The following is a 24,824-nucleotide window of genomic DNA, read 5'->3' as shown; positions in this document are numbered from 1 at the left end:
AATTTACGGGCATATAATGAACAGGGCTCCAAGAGCTGAGAAAAGAGGGACAAGTATTTTCTGGGCTAGGAGGTTTGGTGGGTCAGAACAATTTTTTTTTTCCCCCAAAAAAGGTGCAGTTTGAGCTGGATCTTGAAAAACGGAGAAGTGATTTTCGGGTGGGGAAGTTGGGAGAGGAACCTAGCAAGAGAGGCCGGCAAAGTCAAAGGCAGGGAACTGCACAGGTGTGCAGGGGTGCCCGGAAGGCCCTGGGGACCAGGGATAGGAGGGCAGTGAGCAAAGAGGCTGGAAAGGAAGGCAAGCGCTTGATCCTGGGGGCCTTCCCTGCCTCTGGCTCTGCGGCCGAAGGGAGAAGGTGCAGGCTTCTATAAGCTGGACAATAGCATGGTCAGATCTGGAGCGTGCACGATTGCACTGAGGCAACATGGAGGGCAGAACGGCAAGGCCCAGACCTGCCCTGGACGTCCCTAGCCAGGTGGTCTTGCCCTTAAACTGATGTTCCTGGAGCCTGAGCGTGTGGGCGTAAGATGCACCATGGTGGTGGCTTCCAAACTGGGAAGGGGCCTGTAACTTAACATGCCCCACACTGCCAGGTGGTGACCCCATTACTTTTCCTTTGAGAAGCTTCCTGTTGTCAGGTGGCTGGGCGCTCGGAGAGAGGTCCTGCTCCCACTGCGCCTGCAAGCCCTCTCTGAGAGACGGGCTCCCGTGAAAGAGCCAGGCACCTTCTCCTTTCCTCCCCGAGTGAGCTGGCCTCTTCTGCCATGGGCCTATCAGTCCTCAAAACCAGCGTCCCCCATCCTGAAGCATGATTAAGGCTCGCCGTTTGGGTGGTGGCTGGGGGCAAGGGGAGGGACTGTTGTGTTTCAAAATGAAATAAACAGAAAAGCAATATTAAAAGAACGAGGGGGTTGTTTAGTGAGGCTTGAAGAGACGACAGGTGTTTCCTCTGTGTTGAGAACCAGTGACCCCTGGGACTCGCGTTTCCAGCTGAGCGGGGGCCCATGCCAGGCTGAGTCCTGCCAACGTCCCGGTGGTGTGGAAGCCTGAGTGGGCGCAGCAGAGGGGCTCGGGGCTCATCATTGGTGTGGGGAGGTCCAAGGCTTGACATGAGGGGCCCCGCACGCAGGCACCCACACACGCCTTCACACCCACACTCGCAGGACGTCCTGCTGCAAGGCCCTGCGCCAGTGGCCGCGGCCGTCTGTGCCGTGTTGTTGTTTGGTCCCAGCTGGCTGGCTCCGTGCACGAAGCGCCTTGCAGCTGGTGGCCCTCTGCGGTGGCGGCGGCGCGCATAGTGGGGTGACAGGCGGCCTGGCTGCAGACGAGCGCCCCGGTGGTGCCTGAGGTGGGAGGATGTGATGACGCGCCCCACGCAGCGGGAACTCGGGCCTTTAAAGAGCCCAGGAAACAGCCTCAGCACAAGCGGCGGCTCCTCTGGAGGAAAGCACACCCCAAACGCACATTAAAGAAGCCAAGCTGTCTGCTTCAAAGAGAAAAGGCAACATCCTGTCACAGGCCATGCTCTGGCAAAAACGTAAGTGGTTTGCCTGTGTGCTGTCAGAGCCAGGCGCGCACGGGCAGGGCCCGGGAGATGGCACCTGGCCTGGCAGCGGGGCGCTGGTGGCGCGGGGCGCGGGGACGGGGCGAGACGCAGCCCGGTGGAGAAAGCAACCTGTCGGGGTGATGCTGATTTTCCAGGCGGGAGGGGAGCGCACGAGTGTTCCAAGGTGGGACGGCTCATGGCAGCTCCGCTTGTGCGCGTGAATCACCGCGGGGAGGAAAGGGCAGCTGATGATTCACAGAGCACAAGCCAGATAAGGCAGGGGTTGGGGCGGGAGGGGAAAGCGGTGCCCCGCTCTGTACCCGAGGGCCTTTATTTTTGTGAGCAGCCACTCTGCAGCCTGTTGTTGGCTTTCCATGGGCCTGTGTCTGGCCGAGCGGCTTAGCTTCCCGCCAGAGCCAGGACTTGTTTCCGTGGATGGATCAGGACGAGGTGGAGACCCGGTTTGGGGGCAGCTTCTCGCTCTCTGGCCTGTTGTCACTCTTTTTCCCATTCTGTGGCAAGGCCTGTGCCTCCCACTGCGAGGGGGCAGTGGGTTTCTCTTTGACCTTGATTTTTCTCCCTGGAGTTGGGTGGAACGACTGTGAACTTTATTTTCCTTTATGTGGGCTGAACAGAGACTGTATTACTAACTGAATTCCTACAGAGATTATTTACAATGTTCCTTTCACGAGGTAAACAAAGTCGACTCAGGGGCCTCATGAGAGTTGAACCTAATGGGGCCTCAGTTCTAGACTTCCTCAAGCGAGAAGTATTACCAGAAAATTGCTGTTTCTTTTAGAGGGTCTTAGTTCTTTAAAATGCCTTTTAATTAATTCAGGTACACCCCACCTCAAGCCAGCTTAATATAAGAGCATCTCGATTTACGGAAAAAGATAAATTAGGGAGTGTTTTTATTTTACAAAAAGATATTCTATTGGATCCCGTAAAGTTCTGAAACTATAACTTCATTGATTAAAATGTGACTTATAGTCACTTTATCACTATTTCATCGTTTCCTTTATTTCTTATGTAAATTCTCTGGAATTGAGTTTGTCAGTGTGTAATATGGAAGAGTGATTTCCAAATTTCTTCGATTGTGAAGTCCCATGATTGTTTGATATCAGTAGATGCATTTGAAAAAAAATAAAAAGAAATGAATTTTAATTTGGGTTTGAGAGTTATAGACTCTTTCCAAGATAATTAGGAATGTTCTAGCATGGGTGGCATGCAACAACTCCTACCAGGTGGAGGATGGCAGCATAGAGCGATGGCAGCCAACCCCGTTATGAGTGCTATGTGGGTGAGGGCAGGTGGGAATTAATTTCTTTACTGGGAGCTCCTAAATATCCGCATGCCCTTTCACTTAGAGCTGGACTCTCCAAAACTCCTGGAGGGAGTTTTGCCTCAGCTCCTAACTTTTATGAGCAAATGGCTTTCCTTTTTTTTCAATCCTTAGGTTTCTTATATGTAAAATGGGGGTAAAAAATAATTCCCATCCCACAGATCTACGATGAGTGAGGTGCCACCAACATGACATGTTCATTGCTCCAGTTCTGCATCAGTGTCTGAGATACGGGTTGCTTCTCAGCATACCCAAGCTGCCATAGTCTCCTTTCTTGGTTATGCGCTCCATGTTTTTCTTCTCTGATGCCTCCTAAATGATCAGCAGTCTTTGTTAAAGGGGATGCTGGAGGGAATGCTTCCTGCTCACACCCTGGAGACCAGCCAGGTGCAGCAAAGCTCCATCGTAAGGGAGACCACCTTATAAGCTCATCCGTGAATAACTGGGGTGAATGCTTCCACGTGTTCAGAGGAACACAAACAAAAATGTTCTTTCATTGTGCTTTGGAACCTTAAGGGAAATTAGGAGAGGCGCGCTGGGCACTGGACCCATCCCCTTACCCTGGGCCCAAGTGTGTAGGACTGAGAGCACCTGGGTGACTAAGCCCTGTGGGAAAACTAGTAAAAACAGGGCAACATCAACAGCCCACTTAGAATCACCCGGTGGAAGGGCAGGGTTTGAAATCAGACACCAAGAGTGCTGAAAAGGCACTTTCTTTTTTCAGAAAACACCCTCGAGGCATGAGCTGAAATGACTGTACTATGGGGTTCTGGAAAGGGTTAAGAAAACATTCACTTGGTGAATGTTGCCTCCTCCCTACCTGGCCCATGCCCCTCATTTGTGGACTACATGTGAACATGGGCTTTTGGTTAAAATGAGAGAATAGCGTGACAGAGTTCAGAACTGCTGGCACAGAAGTGGAAATCTTCAGCCCTAACCATGGATTGGAGATTTGCTTGATGGGCCAATTGGATAAACAAATCGCTCCAGCTGCAGAATCTCTCCCTGGTGCTGCACTTGGTCCTGCAGTAGGCAGAAGAACTAACCTCTACCCCAGCTATTACGGTAACTGCAGTAGAACCAGCATGAGCACTGGAGTGAAAACAGGTCCGGTTTGAAAGTTGGCTCTGCAACTTAGTTATTTCATCTTTTCTCACTCCTAAAAATATGGAAAATGTGGATTCTAATGCCTGCCTCACAAGGTTTCTGTGAGAACTAAGTAGAGAATGTAGGTAAGGTGATATCAAGTTTCCTGACAAGCAGCAGTGGTGGTCAGTTACTACCATCCCTCCTAGTCACCTCCTGTCCATAACCCATCATGAGTGATCAGGGTTATGCCAAATTCCCTCGTGTACATCCTTTTCCACACTTTGATTAAAATAGTTGTAAATCCACCATCAAAATAGTCTTGGTTGAAAGAATACTGCAAAGTTTTACAGGGGCCTAAAACAGGGGTCTGTGAACTCTGGCCTATGTGCCATGTCAGGCCTGCTGCCTGTTTTTGTAAATAAAGTTTTATTGAAACACAGCCATGTCTGTTCATTTCTGTATTGCCTAGGGCTGCTTTTGGTATAATGGCAGAGTTGAGTGGTTGTGACAGACACTGTATGGCATAAAAAGCCTAAACTATTTACTACCTGGCCCATTATGGAAAATGTTTGCCAACCTCTGGTCTAAGATGATTCTCCTGGGTATTTAGGCATTCATTTCTTCAGATTACTCAGTATCCTGGGGTGACACAATGCCAACACCAATGGTAGATAACCCAGGCAGCCAATTCATGAAATAATTTGTACAATGGCCAAAATTGATTCAATTGAACTTATTCCTTAAACCAATGAAACTGTATAATAAAATCAACATTGTTTGAATAAATTGGACAATTGCTTTTTATTGTTGTTGTTTGTATTAGGGAAAGATCTACATGATAACGACAGGCAGGCTTGACTGATTTTCTTTGAATTGGCTGGTTGTCATGGTGTCCCATAGACTAGGTCTTGTTGTGCCTTTACTGTAGTGCTCAAGGAGGCATCTTAGGAAAAGGACATAGTTATCAAATTATCATGGCATGGACATGCCTTTACTTTTAGATAACTTGACCAGAGCAGAGGTTTAGCAAATGGAAAAATTAGGGTCTCATAATTCTCATTGACACAAAATTCTGCTCTTAGCATTTACTCTAGGGTTCTGCTAAATGGCCAACATTTTTTTAGGGCAGTTAAAGATAAGGAAAATGTATAAAATGTATTTAATTTTTGGAACTATATCTCCTGCATAAATTCAGGCACATTTATAACAAGAAATAATTTAGGTCTGTGGGCAACCTCTAATATTTCTATTTTGTGTTACAACCTTTGCTTATTGAATGAGCCTAATAAGTACCTTTCCTTCTTAGCAAGTTTATCCATTGATTCAGTGGTTCTTGCTGTTAAGGACAAGTTGAATCCTAAAGAGAGACAGGAATTTACATACACCTGTTAGAGGTGAAGTAAAGGACACACGTCTATCAAGCACACAGATTTAATTGGTAAAAGAGCAGATGATTTTCATGGTGGATAATTACTCCTTCTCCCTATTTTTACTAAAGAAAAATGCCAAATTTGTCCCCCTGTACACCCAAAAAGTTACTGAGTTGGACGTTCTGAAAGCTGTCTTCCAATTCGCACGTGCAAATCTGTTCTTTTGTGAGGAACAAAAAAGAACCGAGGTTGTCTACACGTGTTCATGAAATGTGTGGACGTTCCGTTCGTTCGCTAAGAAGTCCTGTCAATGTTTGCTTTTAACTTTCCCATTACAAAGTAAGTGCAGCAGGTTTCCCCCCCTGCTTTGACATCTTTCTGAAGTAGTTTATTTTTCCACTAAATGAAGCTGTCCGCCAATTTCTCATTCTAAGCCAACCAAACCAAAGTTGTCTAATTTATTGTGATCATTAAAATTTTACCTTTATGAAATACCTAGCAACACTGTAGTTTTCTAATTTTTGTAGAGCAACTGCTTGACAAGCGTGGGCCTGCCTGGGATGGAGAGGCCTTCTTTGAAACCCTCTTGTCCTGGTTGTGTGATGACGTGGAAAAGCATTGTCCTTGCAGGCAGGAGTCAAGGATTCTATTCTCCATTCTACAGATGATCAGGTGTGGGGCCTTCAGCAAGCCCCCTAACCACTTTGGGTCTCAAACGTTCAAGTCGTGAAATGGAATGTGCCTTTTCCTGGCTTAGGGCAAGGAGATCGAACTTGATTAAGATTCTTTTCCAGCTCTATTTACTGAGTTTTCCTGAGTACTTATGAAAAAATAAATGTTTTCAACCATGAGTCCTTAATTTAATAGAAGCGATTCTTGCATCTGCTTAGAGCAGTGCTTTTCAACCTTGGCTATACAATGAAATACTCTGGAGAGATTTAAGAAATACTGATGCCTGGATGCCAACCCAGACCTTCTGCTTAAATTGCCATGGGCACAGGAGTTTTCAAATGCTTCCCAGGCTATTCTAATATGCAGTCAAGGTCGAGAACTGCTGACCTAGAGGTTGAAACTGATGGCTTCCAGTATACTTTTGGACATTGCTACGAGAACATAGCACATGCTCAATTCTTTTAATAGCGATACATAACAGCTATGGGGTTTTAAGAACTTATTTGGTGCCGTGGAGTGTATCAAATACTTTGTTGGCTCACTTCAGATTACATTGGCTTGTGAATGAAGAGACCTGAAATAACATAGATTTAAATAAGACAGTGGGGTACATTCTCTCACATAAAAGAAGTACATATTAGGCCATTAAGGATTGCATGGAGTCGCCACAGTGCCAGCAATGTCCCAGGCTCCTTCTGTCTTTCTAGTCTGCTGTCCTTGGCCTGTGGATTTTGTCCTCCAGATTTCTTCGTAGCTGTCACTGTAATTCCAGCTGTCACATCTATGATATTCATCACATCTTCAGGAAGATGATGAAGGAAGAAGAAAAGAGAATGGCAGAAGGTCCTGCCTCACTATCAGTGCCCCTCCGCCCCAGTACCCAACTCCTGCTGACATCTAATGGCCACCCCTACCCACAGGGGAGAAAGTCGTAATTGCTTAGCTGGGCACATTGCCGCCCTCCACAATACAGGGGCTCTTAGAAGGGGAGGGGAAGGCAGATGTTGGGTGTGACAACTGCTGGTCTTTGCCATGCTTTGAATATAGCATCTCATTTAATCCTCATAAAAGCTCCAAGAGGTAGGTTCTGTTCAAGATCCATTTCATAGATGAGGAAACAAGCTTAAAGATTAGGTTAATGACTCATGCGCTCAGTGAAACTCATCTGAACAGACCCCAGGTATTGAGCTGCTAAGCTGTCCTGTCTCCCTGCCACAGTGCCTGTCTCACTCACAGGGCTTAGGAGGCGCTCTTGGTGAAAGCACAGGCCTTCCACGTCAGGTAAGGGACCAATGGCAAAATGAAGTGCACCAGCCTGCAGGTGGTTGTTCGTACCTTGAGAACTTATTTTTGATGTGTTTAATTCATGCTTCAGCTTACTTGTTGAAGAAAACAAGGTCTTCGATGCTTTGCTTCTTCCACTGGCAGACACTTGAGCTACAATGGAAGGCTTAAAGAGGGACCTAGAGTCTGCTCCTGACTAACCCAGCCTGTCTGTTTTCTGGGCAGCTCTAATGGACAGCCCTGTGTGGCAGCCAGCCTTTTCTGGGAGCCAAGGCTTCTGCCTTTTGGGCATTTCTTCCATTCTGAACTTTCTAGACCTTCGAAAAGTCATTCTATCCCTTCACATCTTTGTGTGTGCATGTGTAGGTGGGGTGTGGAAAGCGAGACATACAGAGAAGGGTTTTATTTTGAGTTACAGGGTGAAATTTCTATTCTTTCCTTGCCTTCAGTAGTTTAAGGCTTAGCTTCTGGGGTGGGTGGAACTGAGTTTGAGTCTTAGGTTTATGCCTCACTGGTTTTGTGATGCTGGCAAGTCCTTTGCCTCTTTCTGCTGCTTTATCTTTGCGTGGACACACCAAGGATGTGGTTCTTCCTTCATGGGGTTGTGGTAGGGGTTTTACTACTGTGCTTGGCATTAAGTACACACTCTATAAATATTAGTTACTATTATTATTTTCTCATTCTCTCACACTCTACCTCTGAGGACAAAGGCTATGCAGGCTAATTCTAGCTTACACTTTGTACGGCCTCTTGAGTTCTGCCTTTCTTGTGAAGTGGCAAGGCACGTATTTTTAGTCTTGTAACTTGAGGTGGGGTTGGTGATCAGGGTTTTTAATATTGGTGGTTAATCTGACCATTTGGTGACCAAACTTGGAACTTGGGCTGCAGTTTGCCTACCAACCTTATAAGGTAGGATGGCTGTGAGCCTTGTGGTGGCTGGCAAACTTGTGTGTGTGTTTTTTTTTTTTTTTTAATTCACGAGATTGGACTGAAGTGTTTATGATCTAGTTGTGAGGAGCATGACACTTGAAATATGCAAGAAATAGCGCTAATGATACCGAAAACTGAAACGACAATGTGCTGCCTCCTTTTCTTAGTAACAGTTTCATTGGTACCACTTTCTGGGAAGAGCTGGTCAGCAAAGAATTATAAACCAGAATCATTCTCAAGCCAGGTGTTGGGACCAAAACGTATTTGACCACTCTTAAGAAAAGCCGAATCATTTTTTAATCCATACATTTAATAGAGAACCGTAAATGTAATTGGAAGAGAACAGGAGTACAAAGATTGCTGAAACTTTCCAGGACTAAAGAATGCTCAGGATAGAGAAAAGAAAGGAAAGAAGAGAAGCAAGAAAGTTGAAAATAGGATCAAGTCTTAATGTTGGACAAAAAGCCCACCAATTCAGGAAAGAAAGGTATAGAAGGAAAACCAACCATCTATTCATCATCCCCTGCATGCAAGCATTCATCTATGCACTCATCCAATAATGGAATTATTTACAGCTAGAGAAATCAACCAATGGAATAAATTATCTTCCGTAGAAGGGAGGGAAAGATGGAATCAGGGAAGGTGTCATGGAATATATAGCATTGGATATGGACTCTGAAGAACAGATGATGACCAGACTTCTTGCTTAGATCCTGGGGCATCTTAGGCATAAAAATGTTAGCATTGGGAAGAAAATCCAAAGATATCTAGGCTGAGATCTACAATATTTTCTCACAAATTCCTTTATTCAAATGAAATCTACTGTAGAAGCCCCCAGAATAAAAATGGAGCAGTTTTGGGGGGTGCTATCCAGAGCTCTGATTGCTCATTCACCCCCAGATTTCCCCGCCTTCTTCACTCTGTTGGCACCTGCAGGCATCACAAGTATCTTCCAGGGTTCTTCAGATCACAGCTGGACACCACTGACCTGGACCCATCCTTCCCTCCTTTCAGCAAGATCCCTGCCAGCAGATCACAGGTTCTTGGTTTACAGAGCACGTGGCTTTGAGACATGTTTTATTGGTCTTCATGAAGCTTTGAAAATGCGAAGGTCATGTTTTCAGTTTTTGTGGGTCTCTTGTGAATAAGGAGGGAGGTAAATTCCTCAAAACTTGACCAAGTGACCTCCTTGCCAGCTTGGTGTTCTAACAACCACCCTTCTTCTCCAGTGTCCTTCTTAAAGGAATTCCCCACATTACAAGGGCCACTGCTTAGTAAACCCAAGAATTATCCAGAAAGCTCATCTTGACTGGCAGTCATGTGTGTTACGAATGCCTTCTTAGGGTTACTTTCACTCGTGTGGGCTGTACCCCAGACTGCCATGAGCCTTGGGACTTGGGCAGTTGGATCTGACCCCAAATATGCAACTGATCACTGGAGTCTGGAAAGGAAGTAGTTCTTACCTGAGGGTCTTGGGAAAAGTTTATTTCCTTCATTATATTATTTTTGGTCTTGAAAATCCAAACTTAGATATTTCTTAAATCAAGGCACAAACATCTGGATTTCCAGCTGCCTCCTCCAGTTGCCTAACCTCAGGGTATTCCCATCCTAGATCAGATTGGCAATGCTAGATTCAGGCCTGGATCTAATAAGGAAAGATGTATCCGTATTCTCTGCTTCATCCTGCACTGTGCTGCTGCTTTGCTATAGAATTTGAGTGGGTACCTGGGGTGGGTGGACTCTTCTCATTCACCCCCTGATATGAGACTCTTGGTCGTGAGCTCTGCTTAGGCCCTTTCTCTCCCCTATGGATGCCTGCTGCTCTCAGTAAAGCTGGGGCAATGCCCAGTATGTCAGCCAGGAATCTGCCTTGTTCTAACAGGTGATGAAACTCCCTGCTTTGGGCACTGACAAGCCCTTCCTTGTACATTGCACGTTTCTATCCCACATGTGATATGTGCTCCTAGGTTTCTATTCCCCTTGAAGGAATATCTACAACACAGCTTCGATCATGGCTGTGTCCCTGTCCTTTTGGGGATACGTACATGTGCCTTATGAGGCTGCATCTGAGGTCAGGACAAAGGAATGCCATCTTACTCTGTCTGCCACCTCATTGCTGCTGCTCAAAAACATCCAGGGCGTTCATTTCTGGAGTCATCTTTCAAAAACTCAAATCTACCACAAACTTAATCCTCTGGTGGCTTCTGAAGAAAGAAGTCTTCTACTCAGCTCATGGTATCTTAGCCAAAGGCCAGTGCCAGGGTTTTGATGTCTCCTGCCTAGGATTGTTGTCTGCAACTGAGATCTTTGACCAGTCCCTCTGCAGAATCATTGGCCTCCCTGTTTCCTAAACAGGGCTGTCCTGCTGCTTGGGACTGTCAGGTACAGGCACCTGAGGGATGACTTTCAAGAGAATGATGAAGGCAGCTTGAGCCATGCCTTGCAGGCAGCAGAAGGCTCTGGGTATGTTGAAGACAGAGACATTCAGTATCAGGATGCAGCAGGATGGGGGAAACTTAGGGTCACCATACCAAGGCTACTTCTCTGATGACAGATGGTCATGGATTGTTGGCTGAGAGCAAAGGATCCCCTTCAGGCACATATTATGCACTGGTTGTTTAACAGTGTTAATCTCATATAATTCTCATAACCCTTTGGGATGGATATTATTATTTTTATTTTGCAGATGGGGAAACTGAGGCACCCACAGGTTAAGTGATTGGCCAAGGGTCACACAAGCGATAAGCAATGTAGCAGGCTTACCACTTGGATCTGCTGAATCCCAAACTGCATTGCTTTTCAATGTCGAGGACTGGGTCCTTCTTCCCCTCTCAACTGAAATCTGTCTATTCTTAGGTGGCTGCAGGTTATGATTTCATCAGAGGTAGCTCTAACCTGGCTCAAAAGCCACTGTAAATTTGAATCTCAGGAAGTCACACTGGAGACTCAGTAGAACATGTCTGATTCCAGCTGATTTCCATCTCAGAATCTAAGTTCCTGGTGCTGGTCTTCTCGTGGTGGGCTAATCAGCCACAATGGGTGAAACACCCTTCGGGTTCACCCAGGGCCTGCCACTTAGAGTATCTTGGACACAGCTCCATGCATGGTGTGGCCTGAACCTCTGACCCAAGGCCAGTCTCTGTGCATTAGAGACAGAACAGTCATGCCTCTCGCCACTCTCCCCTTGTGTGGTTCCTGTAGGCTGGGGCCCCCAGTTTGCTGCTCGTTCAAGCCTAACTGATCAAGTGGAGGTGGAAACCAGCCGAATAAGCCAGAACCACTTCAATTCTGAAGAAGATGCAGCTCTGTCACAGTCTTTAATTCTAGATTTGCTTGTGTGATTATTTGATTCAAATCTGTATACCCCACTAGACTAGACCGCAAGCTCCATGAGGGCAGGGACCTAGTCTACTCTGTTCAGCAAGTACTTGTTCAATAACTGCTCTGTTGGGGGTCTCCTGGTCTTGTCCCCCACCATGGGACATGGTGTATCTGAGATGGGAACCCTTTCTGCTCTGGTGACCCCAGTTTCTGTAAAAGGCGGGCAGATGCAGCTGGTTTCACAGGTGGACCTGCCCGCTGTCATTTCAGTCGAAAAATACCAAAAATAAAACCTTGTGGGGAATTGTTTAGGTCTCTCAGTTCTCATCACACCTCCTGTGAGCTGACTGCTGGCAAGTTTCTCGTGTACTGCTCTCTCCTTCCTCAGCCGGGAACAACCATTTTTGGAGGGAATTGGCAATTGAGGGACAGGGTGGTCCAAGCCAGGATTAGGACTGGTCTGGGGACCCCTTAATGACTGACCCCCGGTGTCATGCAGAGAAATAAATGGGACTTACTTAGGCAGGGAGGAAGCAGGCAGTGAAGCAGGAGTGAGCTACTCTTAGAATCAGAGATGGTAGTTTTGGTTAATGATACTATCACTTACTAGTGTAGTCCTTGGGCAGGTCACAGAAAATCTCTGAGCATCACTTTCCTCATCAGTAAAAGAAGGGAGTGGAGAGAAATATATCTTCTGCTTATTTCAGAGGTCACAGTGAGGCCTCACATGAAATCATTTGTGTCAGAGGCTCTGTGAGCCACAGAACATCATGCAAATGTGAGTGTGGTTATTTAAGAGATCCTGGGAGTTACAACTGTGACCAGGACACACATAGACCTTTGCCACTCATTCATTCACCATGCCCGGGTCTCCATAAAACAGAGGCATAATATTGAAACCATCTCTGGGAGCAGAGAGCAGGGTCAGACAGCCTTCCGTGCTCATCCTATTCTGCAGGGGCTTGGAGGGAGGTGAGCGTGGTGTGTGTGGGGGGGGACGTGGGGGAAAGGATGCCTGGGCAGTCATGCTCGTGAGAGCACAGAGGACCGAGGCCACATGTGAGCCTCTCGCACTTGAGGCCTTTGGCTGTGGTCATGGGGTGGGACATCCAGAACTTTTGAGATAATCTGGGCAATCCAGAGCTCCAGGAGTGGGAACACCTCAGGCGCCAGCTTGGAGGGTTAAAGGTGGGCTGTGGGTAAACGGGCTCTCTTTGTCAGCCTGACATATCTTGAGAGGAATCCCTGTGTGATTGCCCTGGCTGTCCATTCACAGCCACCCATATCCCCTAGGTCTGGGGAGATTCTACATGACCATGGCCCTCCTGAGCCTTTCCCAGCGGTCCTGCCTATGGTTGATGAGTGAGCTCTGTGGGGCTGATGGGAGCAGTACGTCTCTTAGAATGGGGACGCAGGAAGGGAAATGCCACCGACTCTTCCCTTCCCTTCTCTGCCCAGATCAGAGAACATGGGGTCAGCCACAATCTTTGTGATCTCCTGATAGAGACATCCAGCCTCCTGAGCAAGACATCTGGGCTTACTCCTTGGCATGCCCAGTAACCTTACAAGAAACATCAAATCCTAATTTAGTCGAGGTTCTACTTTCTATCCTATCTTCCCAACACCTTCTTAAAAGCCATCTCCCTTCCCCCCAACCCCCAAGCTGTCTTTTCCTTCTCTGCCCTGGGTGTGATGCAGATTGCTAGAATATATGAGTGATATGTTTATATTTCCTGGCTGCAGGGTCCCCTCAGTTCAAATATTATTGAATGGAAAGCTCATATTTACATGCATATGGGATTTCTTTGTTGGCCTATCTTAAAAAAAGAAAAAAGTAAACTCCAATCTAGTGTACATCAGGCAGGAAAACCTTTCTATAGCGTGTCAAGTCCAACCTTTGGCCAAAGCCCAAGTTCTTTCTTCCTGTTTGGAAAAAAATCAGCCATTGTCCATGAATGAAAAGCTTTGACTCACACCTTTATTTTAAGAAGAGTACCTATGTTAGGGTTTCAATTAAGATTGTGAGTAATCCTTTTGCCAATTTGAGCTAACATTTTCTAGAAGTCCTCAGCTATCTTAGGCCCCACACACAAACAAGATTCTTTACATTAAATTGAAACATTTTAGCAACTTTTGTGACTTTGTTTTCATTTAGAAGCCGGGGCAAATTTGTTAACCCTAGGCTTGAATTCCTATTGTTCAATTACTTGGTTTTGATTTTGCCACAAGAGAAAATTGTTTTTCTTTCTTTGTTTCTTTTTTTTTTAAAAAACAATACTGAAGATTCAGCAGCAAAAGATAATAACATTTACAGCGGTCACCTGGAGTGACCAACAGTATGTCAGAATTAGTAGTGTGTCACATGTCTTTCTAGGCTAGGAAACATTTCTCTTTCAAATGGCCTAGTGCGACTGCAGCCTCCAGGTTCAAGCAGTCAGCTGCAAATGGAAAGAGCTCTAGGTGGGTGAGGTGGGCTGGGTGGGTTCCTCTTCTCTGGTTCCTGGTGATGGAAATGCATGTTATCCTGGAGTCCACTTAGCCCTTAGAGCAACTCTCTTAATTGTTGTCCAGTCTGCTGCCTGGCCCTGGTGGCTTGTGGGAAATCACAAGAGGACAATGGCTGGGAGAAGGGTCTTCTCTCAAGAGTGCCTTGGAGGCTGTTCTAGGGAGTGAATGCCCTCTGATATGGGCTCTTTTAAAGTCACCTTGTAAGAGAAGTGACCAGTGCCAAGGTGTCAGCTCTGCTCAAAGCCGTTAGGAGGAACCTACCTCCTTAGCTGAGTAGCTTCTGTGCTGTGGCATGAATGTGGTTCATAAAGTATCATTCAATAAACAAGTGCTGATGGTTTTGCATATTTCCTTGGTGATATTTTATTATACCTTCGTCAAGGAGCCGGAACACCATGCTCGTTTAAAGCCGTGAAATGCATATGTCCCTTAGCTTGGTGCAAAGCAAGCATAGATGCCCATATGCAGCCAGGTGCTGTCTGAGGTGACTGACCAGTTGGCTTGACTCTGTCATGCTCAGCCTTCTTCAGCAGAACAGCAGCTGCAGGACTCTTATTTTTGTGATGTGGAGCATGTCGGTGTGTGTGGCAGGGGGAACCGAAATATCCTCTGCTGATTTTTTATACCTACCGATTTTTTTTTTCAATGCTTATTTTGGAAAAGGGAAGCCCTCGCTGAGGCCAAATTCACGGGTTTTCCTGTAAATGAATTTTTTTTCCCTCCTGAAACTCCATCGGTGACTGACTTCCAATGGTATAGAAAGGCAACATGGTGAACTTCTCAGCCTGCAAAAGGAGATTCCCAATGAGGGCCGAGGGACTCATGTCCAGATGGAAAGATTTTTCTAAGTGATGGACGCTTGGATTAAAGGGCCCTTAGATCACAGGATGAAAGGTGAGAAACTTCTTGGATTCCCACAGGAGAGACTTGGAGGGCTCTCAGCAGGAAAAATGGTGAGAAAGCGTCAGGCTTTCAGGGCATGCTTCCTGGAGCTGCAATTGGATCAGGGGATTATTAAAATCTCTGGTCAATTCTACTTTGGGAAAGTGGGCTTTCATCTTCTCTGCTGGTATATTCTTATTTCAATCTCCTATGTTGTTTTCTTTGGATATTTTTTCTTTTTTAATCATTAAGAAATCATTCTAAATGTTTTAAAATTTTCTTTTAAATATTTCAGTTTAGTTGTTTTGAAGTTAGCTCAATTCAAGACCCAGAGGCCCCAAAGTGAGGCAATCATGATTTCAGACACATTTCTTTTCCTCTCCCAAATTTGTATTTGTGGGCTCAGTTCTTATCTGATGGCAGTAGGGAGCACAGTGTTGACTCTGCAGTTAAAAACGTTTATTGTTGCTGCACACAGGTTGATATGAAAGGTACCAACTGCAAGTTCCAATTTGCAAATACACTTGGCTGTTGGGCTCCTTTGGGGATTGTCCTGAGGCTTTGGATTGTGGTATTTCATGGGTACTTTGCAAAGACACCACCAGAAGCACCCCTCTTTGCCTGCTGGGGTGGAATCAGTTACAGGATTCCTTGGCAGCTGGCTGTGGACACGTGGAGGGGCATTCAGGAGACCCTTTGGGAGTTTGGGGACTGCAATAGGAAGAGGCGGGAACTTAGCAATTGCTCCACATATGGTCTGCTGTGCTAGGGCACACCTGTTGACATTGTGAGTTCCAAGAAAGTCCAGGCATTAGAGGGTGATACTCTCTGCTCACAGCACCTGCCCCAAGCCCTTTTTGTTCATTGGAGACAGGAAGTCCTCACTTGGCAAGATCCTAAAGGTGCCCAGATGGTCCCTTTCCAGCTAACTGTGTGGTGTGTCCACTTTCTGGGAGGGAGTGGGATCAGGAAGCCTCTGGGCCATTCCCCAGAAGTCTACATGCAAACAAGAGGTGGGTGAGCCCACGTGTACCTGTCTTCCAACTGGTCTGAGATGTGTGCCTATGGGACTGAGCCTTTCTTGATCTCCAGGCCAGTTAAGAAGGTGACCATAGGGCTTGGACCCTCAGATAACTCCATCCCCCAGATTTCTCCTCAGTGCACCATCCTCAGACTGCATTTGTGCCTCAGGAATAGCTGGAAACCCACCTGGAGACAAGTGTCGGTTGAGTGATGTGGCTGTGAGCACAGCTGCTGTGGCCATGGGTGACCCTGAGAAAGAGTGAGCAGAGCAGAGTGTGGGAGGGGCGGGTGCCCCTGCTCTCTGCCACATCGGACCACACTCAGAGGCTGTGGCCAGCACTGGGCATCACCCGGCAGAAAGGGAAGCAGCAAATGGAACTTGTGCAGGAGTGAGCCACCCAGGAGGCAGATTGGGGGGTTAAAGCACATTATTGAGAAACAGCTGAAGGACTGGGATGGTCCTTCCCATCCACAGGGGCACCTGGTATGTGTCTTCAGATGCTGAAGGGAAGGAACACCACCACTACTACTAGTGGTAATATTAGCTCACACATATTCAGTGCTCTGAGCCAAGCTCTACTCTAAGCACTTTAGATGTAATTTTCAAATTACCCTACAACATACATGCCTTTATAGATGAGAAGGCTGTAGATGGATTAGGAATTGTGAGTTTCAGTACGAGGTAATGCAAGGAAATAATGGTGCTTGTTAACATGAGCCAGGGTAGGTAGAACTTTCTGACATTGTAGCTCTCCAAAGAAAGGTGCAAGTGGGTGGAGGGAAGGGGAGAAAAATAACATGTATTGAACATCTACCATATACCAGACATGGCCTTGGGAGCTCCCCATGCATTATTTCAGTTAATCCTCACAATAACTGTGTGAGAGAGGGATTATTGTTCCCATTTTACAGATGGGGAAATTGAAGCACAGAGATGTTAAATAAATCTAAGAACTTGCTACCAGTCAGTGACAGCCCAGATTTGAATACAGGTATTTTTGGCCCTCGAGTCCACTGTCGCTGCTGTTTAGACAAAGGTGACAGTGCACAGGTGGCCCCGGGGCACAGATACCAGGTGGGCTCCCCCTGCTATGCACTCCCACATCAACCTGAGTCTCACAGGCCATGACGTTCATCGTCACCGCCGGTAACTGCTCTGCTGCTTGTCTTCCCCACCGACTGCAAGATCCCTCTGGGGAGGACTGCATCTGTCTTGTTCTTGTTCAGTGCTGTGTTCGTAGTGCCTGGGAATATTAGAAAGAATGAATGAACACCAGTAGAAAGCCCTTGTTCTGACAGGGGAAGTTAAAATGAGGATAATTAATTTCCTGTTGGGATGTTATACAGACAGTCTCGTGTTAAATCAGGGATGAATTATCAGTGGTTCTGATCCCAGTAGCTCTTGCTTGGGGGATTGTTGTACATGTAGAATCCTAGGCCCACATCGGATCCCTAGAATCAGACTCTCTGGGACAGGACCTGGGTATCTGTACGTCGCATCACTGCCTGGGTGACTTGCTACCTGGACAGGTGAGGGACCCCAGAGGATGGGTCTGAGGTCTAACCTGAGATGCTAGGATTCCTGATGCCACATCCTCTGCCCCAGGGCTCGCTGTCTTCCTCCTGCTGCCTGTGCTCAAGCTTCTCTCTGCCTACTGGGCTTTGAGGCTGGACCACGCTTGTGCCTGGAGCCCGAGGGGAGGTCTGGTGCCAAGTCAGGCATGGTACCTTATCAGCTGGGTATTTACTGAGCAAAGTTCAGCCAAGGCAGTGCTGCAGATCCGGGTTTAACAGATACCCAGGCTTCCGGGCCTTTGATTTAGAACCGGTCTCTGGGACCCTTATCAGTGGATGATAATGGACTTCCTATGGTCCAGAGGGCCAGTTCTTCTCACCACTGGTGGCTGACCCAGACCTGCCCTTCAAGGGCCCAGGGCCCCTCAGCCACAGGCTGTCTAGGTGGGCAGATTTCCACTGCCTGGCCATGGCTGCATTTGGCTTGCTCTCCCAGGCCAGGAAGGGCCCTGTGCCCCAGCCGATATTTGGGTCGGTGCTTTGGTGACAAGAAGGAAAGGAAACCTTTTCTCAGCAGCAAGGTGGACACCCTCTGGCCCCAGGGCACATGGATCACCACTGGGCATTTGCCCCATATCCCAGGAGTCACTGAGAGCCTGGGAGCCACTGGTTTCAGCCCATTCATTTTGAAGGTCCAGAGAGGAGAAGGGAAGACAATTGGCAGCACATCTTAGTCATCCAATCTGTCAGTCAACCCGCAACAACTGAGCTTGATGTGGACGTGCCACTGGGGAGGTTAGAGAAGTACGATGCAATATCTCACCTCGAGAAGTTTCTAAGCTAGTTGGGGGCATAAGAAATTTACCCACCGAAAGATAACTAATTCTCGCCTAGCAGACTGACTAAAGTTTTGGTGACTGCTTGACTCTGCACCTGACTTTGTATGAAACATAGACTGTACTTCCCGTTTGCTATGTCAGACAACTCCTCGTGATGTTCCTTTGATAAAGAAATTTCAGATGAAGAGGCACAGAGAGGTTTAGCAAGGTGCCCAGGATTGAACAGCTAGATGGTGGCAGGGGCAGCATTGGAGGCCTGTGCCGTCTGACTCGGAGTCTCTGCTGTCGCTGTCACCTGTGATGAACATGGATCACATCTGCAAGTGTCTGGCAGCTTGAGGGTGTGGAAATTCCACAGGCTGCTCAGCCGGGGGGTGGGGGGGCCCGCACTAGTCTCGGGTCAGGAAGAATCAAGAGGTTGAGAGAAGTGAGGGGGGTTCTGAGCATGGCAAACCTCAGATGAGGGGGTGAGGCCCGCAAGGAATGTGTAGACATATAGATAAACCTGGTCGGAGTCAGGATTTATGTAGCAGAGGGTATGCAAAGTGGTTCGAGAAATGGGTTTAGATCTCATTGTGCAGTCTGTTCAATTCTGGACTAAGGTGGGCCTCGACTGAGTGCGGGGGAGCCATAGCAGGTGTGGGAGCAGGAGCAACGGTGCTGGGAGAAATGTTCTAGGTAGTCTCATGTTGTCTTCCTTGTTCCGGCACGACTTGAGGGAGCAGGCAGGTCTGCGGGGAAACGGCCCTTTGCGGGGGCGGGGGCTTGTCCGAGAGGGACCGCGGGTTTCAGTGACATTGCTTTTCACAGCCACAGCCTCGGAACAAGCCTCGGCCCCACCACGGCCATACCAGGGCGTCCGCGTGAAGGAGCCGGTGAAGGAACTGCTGAGGAGGAAGAGAGGCCACGCCAGCAGCGGGGCGGCAGTGACACCTACCGCGGTGAGCGTGCTGCGTGGCCAGTGAGTGTGACAGAGCATGTGTGAGCATGCCAGTGTATGTGAGTGTGAGCGTGCATGTGTGAGTGTGTGAGTGTGTAAGTGGGAATGTGAGTGTGCGTGTGTGTGAGGGTGACTGTGAGTGTGTGAGTGTGAGAGTGCATGTGAGTGTATGTGTGTGTGAAAGTGTGAGTGTGTGTGTGTGAGAGTGTGAGTGTGTGAGTGTGAGAGTGTGAGTGTGTGAGTGTGAGAGTGTATGTGAGTGTGTGAGGGTGACTGTGAGAGTGTGAATGTGAGAGTGTATATGAGGGTGAGTGTATGTGAATGTGCATGTGTGAGTGTGTGAGAGTGTGTGTGAATGTCAGTGCGTGTGTATGTGTGTGAGTGTGCATGTGTGAATGTGAGTGTGAGAGTGTATGTGAGCGTGAGTGGATGTGAATGTGCATCTGTGAGTGAGAGTGTATGTGAGTGTGAGTGTGCATGTGTGAATGTGAGAATGTGTGAGAGTGTATGCATGTGTATGTGAATGTGTGAGTGTATGTGTGTGTGCATGTGTGAGTGTGAGAGTGTAGGTGAGAGAATGTGTATGTATGTGTGAAAGTGTATGTGTGTGAGTGTGTGTGTTTGTGTGTGTATGTGAGAGTGTGTGTGGGAGTGTGTGTGTGAGAGTGTGTGTGAGAGTGTGTTGGGGAGTGTGTGTGGGAGTGTGTGTGAGAGTGTGTGTGGGAGTGTGTGTGTGAGAGTGTGTGTGTGAGAGTGTGTTGGGGAGTGTGTGTGGGAGTGTGTGTGAGAGTGTGTGTGGGAGTGTGTGTGAGAGTGTGTGTGGGAGTGTGTGTGTGAGAGTGTGTGTGTGAGAGTGTGTGTGAGAGTGTGTTGGGGAGTGTGTGTGGGAGTGTGTGTGTGAGAGTGTGTGTGAGAGTGTGTTGGGGAGTGTGTTGGGGAGTGTGTGTGGCAGTGGGTTACCGGAAGGGTCAGGCAGGACTGTACTTCCTTGCTCCGAGGACACTGGCCGGGGCGCGAAGGCAGCGCGCTGCGTGGCGCTGGCTGCCAGAGGCAGAGCGAGGGTGGGGCAAGTCGGTGGCTCCTTAACTGGGATGAGGGTGGGGCTGGCTCTGGGCCTGCTGAGCAAAGCCATGGTCACGGCCTGAGTGAGCGAATGACTCACGCGTGGCGGTGTGTGTTGGGGCTTCTCCTGGGAAGCGGGAGATGCCGGTCCCCTAAGTGCACAGCCTTCTTGCCAGCAGGGAACACAAGTCCCTCAGAAGTGCAGGTGGTGATGGCTGGGATACCGTGGGGTGGTTTGTTCTAAGAAGGGAGATTCCTGCCCTGTACTCTTGGACAGGGAGTCCCTGCATGGGGCTAGTTGCAATGGCTGAACACCAACTCCGGTCTTCTCCTCGCCCTTCTAGGTGGTGCTGCCCCATCAGCCCCTGGCGACCTACACTGCAGTGGGTAAGCGCTCCCCGCAGCCCTGGTCCCCGCCAAGCCCCTCACTTGGAGGTGCCTGCAGTTTTGTAATTTCCTTCTTCCCACAGGTCCTTCCTGCCTGGACATGGAGGTCTCTGCTTCCGCGGTGACGGAGGAGGGGGCCCTGTGTGCCGGGTGGCTCTCCCAGCCCGCCCCGGCCACCCTCCAGCCCCTGGCCCCGTGGACGCCCTACACTGAGTATGTGTCCCATGAAGCTGTCAGCTGCCCCTACTCAGCTGACATGTATGTGCAGCCCGTGTGCCCCAGCTACACGGTGGTGGGGCCCTCCTCGGTGCTGACGTATGCCTCCCCGCCACTCATCACTAATGTCACGGTATGTCACACAGAGCCAGCTGAGCACACAGCTGTAGAAGCAGGGCTGACTTCCCGACCCTGACCTTCCTTGCTATTGATCTCCACGATAACTGGGTCGTCTGAGCTCTAAGCCCACCCTGTCCTCCAGGGAGACCTTCCCTTACTCCCAATGACCTTAGATATCTTCCACAAAGATGTCTCGCAGCCTCTCTGGTCATGCCTTGTGCTCCTTGGGGCTGGGAAGGTCTTTCCCTGCTTCTCTGTCCCTTCTCTGTCTCTCCCCAGCTGCTCTGCACGCAGTGAGTCTTGGCTACCAGTTGGAGTTTTTAGTGAATGAGCTACTGGGATCCGCATGGGGTCTTGCACCAGAGCCAGCTTTTCCTTTCTGTTTAGATAACTTAGGGAGTGAGCCTTCACTTGAGAATGGGATTTAACAGAAGATTTCTAGGCTGAACAACAGGTAATATAACTTTTCGGAAAACTGTGTTGTGATGGAGTCAGGCACACCTGTAGGATAAGTTTTGAGTCCAGATTGCCTGTGTTCAAATCCCCACTCCTTCACTTGCTATGTGACCGTGAGCTTAGTGACTTAACCTTTCTGTGCCTCAGTGTCCTCATCTGTAAAATGGTAATACTAACAAGAGTGTCATCAGGATTGAATGAGATGATGCATGTGGAGGGCGTGGCGTAGTTTCTGGCACACAGAAAGCACTTAATTAATGTTAGTTATTAGCATTGCACCAAAGTCTGCCACAACATTAACCAAGGGTCACCTTCAAGTGACAGATGGGAAAGGAAGGGCCTCCTCCCCCAGGAATGGAGGAGGGAAGGGAAATAGCTTTAGGTTAGTGGTGTCTGTTTGACCAAAGGAATGGGAACCCCTCAAGAGTTCTGGGGGGAAAGGGCCTGTGGTTATAGTTGTATCCAGCCCTGGCCCAGGGAAACTGTGGGAAGCAGAGCTGGGCCTCGAGTGGTCCCAGAGCCCACCCTTGGTGGTGGAGCTTGCTTTGGTTTCCCACGTCCCCTCCGTTTCCCTCCAGGGTCCAGTGTCATCCTGATGCACCTGCTCCCTGCCTCAAAGAACCTTGTAGGAAAGGCCCGCAGGAGCCCTCCCTCCCCAGGCCCACAGGGCTCCCCGGCAAACCACTGTGGGCCCCGAGTGATGGGGGATAGGAAGGAGTTAATTCACCACCTCTCCCAGGCAACTCATTTCCATGCCAGGGGGCCTGAGGTGGGGGTGGGGGGTGCAGGACATAATGGTTCCCAGTCATTCCATGACCAAGGATTCTTTTCATTATTTATCCCCTTTCATCATCCCCACCTTCTGCTTTGAAAGGTTCTGTGTATCAAACAAACTGTATTTATTAAGAAGTGGTTTATTTGTTTTGCCATTTTGTAAATTAATTCATCAAAGCTGGCTGGAGCTACAAGTGAGCACTCCCGATCAGCAGAGATAAGACCTGTTAGGGCGCAAAGTTGATGTAATTCTACCCCTGAGCAAAGAAACCTGCACTTGCAGTTGACCTGTATAGGTTTATGGCTCGAAAATACAGGATTTCGATTTGGATTTTTGAAAAGCTGGAAACAGTCAAGCCTTCCCAGATTCTGTCTGGTTTGAGGACGCTGGGTTGGGGACCGCTGGCTTAAGTCAAAGGAGAGAAAGTGGGTGTACAGTAGTGGAGTGGAATATACTCATCAGCCGGAACGCACGAGACTCTGTCGGCTCCATCATCCTATGGAAATCACCCTAGAGCCGTGCCACCCAGCTGCGGACCCCTGAGATCTGACTAGACAAGCAGAAGCCCAGGCCCCACCCAGACCTCCCGTGCCTCAATCTCCACTGTAACAAGATCCCCAGCTTACTCTCAAGACGCATGGCAACCGGAGAGAGCTGTCACAGGGGCGCAGGGGTGGTAGGGGTACATGTTGGTCACTGTCGCACCTGTCCATGCAGAGAATGTCCCCTTCCACTTGCTTTCCTCACCCTGGGAACGAATAGTGAGAATCCAGGCCCTGCCTCTCTTGCAGGCTTGGCCTAAGGTTAGTGAGAGCTGTGTAGGGGAGAGGTATGGCTTATAGCGAACATGAGAGAACGGCCCTGACCCTTGGAGGGTCATGCAGATGGGGGTTGGGAGGTGGCCATGATGGGGGCAGATCAGAGGCAGAGGAGGATGAGGATGTGGCAGACACCAGGCAGCAACAGGAAGAAAGGCCACATTCCTGCTTCCCCCAAGTTGGCATGGCGGGGTGTCACCACTCTGGTCACCACCAGAGGGATGGGAGCTGATGGAGCTGCGTTGGCCCAGGGGGACCTCAGGATGACAAAGCTCCAGTGTGAAGCTAGGGCTGTCACTGTGTCTGGACAGGACAGCAGCCGCCTTCCAGATACAGCTGCTAGGCTGCCGTTTGATATGTTGTCTTTTCACAGGTTTTAAGGTGCATATGTGTTCCGTATTTTAAGATCCCTGAAATAGGCATGCATTATACATTCAGCGAAACCTAGAAAGTCCCCCCTAATTTGCTCCCCCTTTATAACTTCATTGCTGTCTGCCCTATTTTTATAGCCGAGCAAATGAGGCTTTGGAGTGGGAAGCAGCACGAGCAAGAGCAGGTAGCTAGTAAGTGGCAGAGAGGGCGGCAGGTGAGGTTTGGCTGGCTTCTCCCTTCGGGGAGACTTAGAGCAGGAGCAGGTGGAGCCGCCTGAAGTGAGAAGCCAGCAAAGGCAGAGTTGAAGGGGGGGAACGGGGACCTCTCTGAGGGCAAGGACGGGCAGGTGGCGTGCCGGGGCTGCTAACCCTCCGTCCCCTGTTTCCCCATTGCAGACGAGGAGCTCCGGCACGCCCGCCGTGGGGCCCCCGCTGGAGGGCCCGGAGCACCAGGCCCCCCTCACCTATTTCCCGTGGCCTCAGCCCCTTTCCACGCTGCCCACCTCCACCCTGCAGTACCAGCCTCCGGCCCCAGCCGTGCCTGGGCCCCAGTTCGTCCAGCTCCCCATCTCCATCCCCGAGCCAGTCCTCCAGGACATGGAAGACCCCAGGAGAGCCGTGGGTTCCCTGACCATCGACAAGCTGCTTTTGGAGGAAGAGGATAGCGATGCCTATGCGCTCAACCACACTCTCTCCGTGGAAGGCTTCTAGGGCTGGCTCCCCCTGACAGTCCTGTTCCCTGAAACTGGGATTTAAAAATGAGCCTGGAATTGAGCCCCAGGTTCACATCTGTATGGAATAGCCATTTCATAACTACATCTTCCACCCCAAACTAGAATTGTAGACCTTCCTTCTCCCCTCCCCTCCTTCTCCCCTTCCCTCCCTCCCTCTTACCTTCCTTCCTTGCTTCCTTTTCTCTTTCTTATTTCTTTTTCCAGTTCTGTTCCTTATAAGGATTTTAGAAATTACATTTTATGCCAAGTGCTGCCAAGCCTGTGGCCTGGGGGCTTCCATTTCTGTCTGTTTTGTTCCTCAGAGAAGGCCCCTTCTCTCCAGTGCCTGCTGAGCCGTCTCAGGGCCAGTCACACCCTCTGTCATTTTGAGATGTGTGGGATGGCCTGCGGGAAGACCAGCCTGGCCAGCACGTCCTGAGAGCGGCAGCCAAGGGCAGACCCGATGCCAGAGTCCTTGAGCTGTCAGTCCCACAGTTGCTCCTTTGTTTGCTATTCTCAGCATTGGCCAGATACACAGTCCAGGCAGCAAAATCTCAAGGCCTGGGGCTCAGCCTAGTGATAGGTGGGGGATGGGGCGAGAAAGAAGCTTCCGGGTGGGTAGGGCAGGCCAGTGACAGCAGAGAG

The 24,824-nt window shown here is 48.9% G+C and overlaps 1 protein-coding gene across 1 annotated transcript; it reads left to right on the top strand.

The window, feature by feature from the left end:
• Positions 1–1,348: 1,348 nt before the first annotated feature.
• On the top strand, positions 1,349–24,367 carry POU2AF1 (POU class 2 homeobox associating factor 1). Its single transcript, XM_012773771.3, has 5 exons — positions 1,349–1,537; positions 19,132–19,262; positions 20,668–20,710; positions 20,794–21,059; positions 23,863–24,367. The coding sequence occupies exons 1-5, from the start codon at positions 1,522–1,524 to the stop codon at positions 24,175–24,177; spliced, it is 771 nt and encodes a 256-aa protein (XP_012629225.2). The 5' UTR covers positions 1,349–1,521; the 3' UTR covers positions 24,178–24,367.
• Positions 24,368–24,824: the final 457 nt, after the last annotated feature.

Source organism: Microcebus murinus, chromosome 4, assembly GCF_040939455.1.
Source record: "Microcebus murinus isolate Inina chromosome 4, M.murinus_Inina_mat1.0, whole genome shotgun sequence".
NCBI classification, from domain to species: Eukaryota; Metazoa; Chordata; class Mammalia; order Primates; family Cheirogaleidae; genus Microcebus; species Microcebus murinus.
This window is presented reverse-complemented; position numbering and strand designations above follow the sequence as displayed.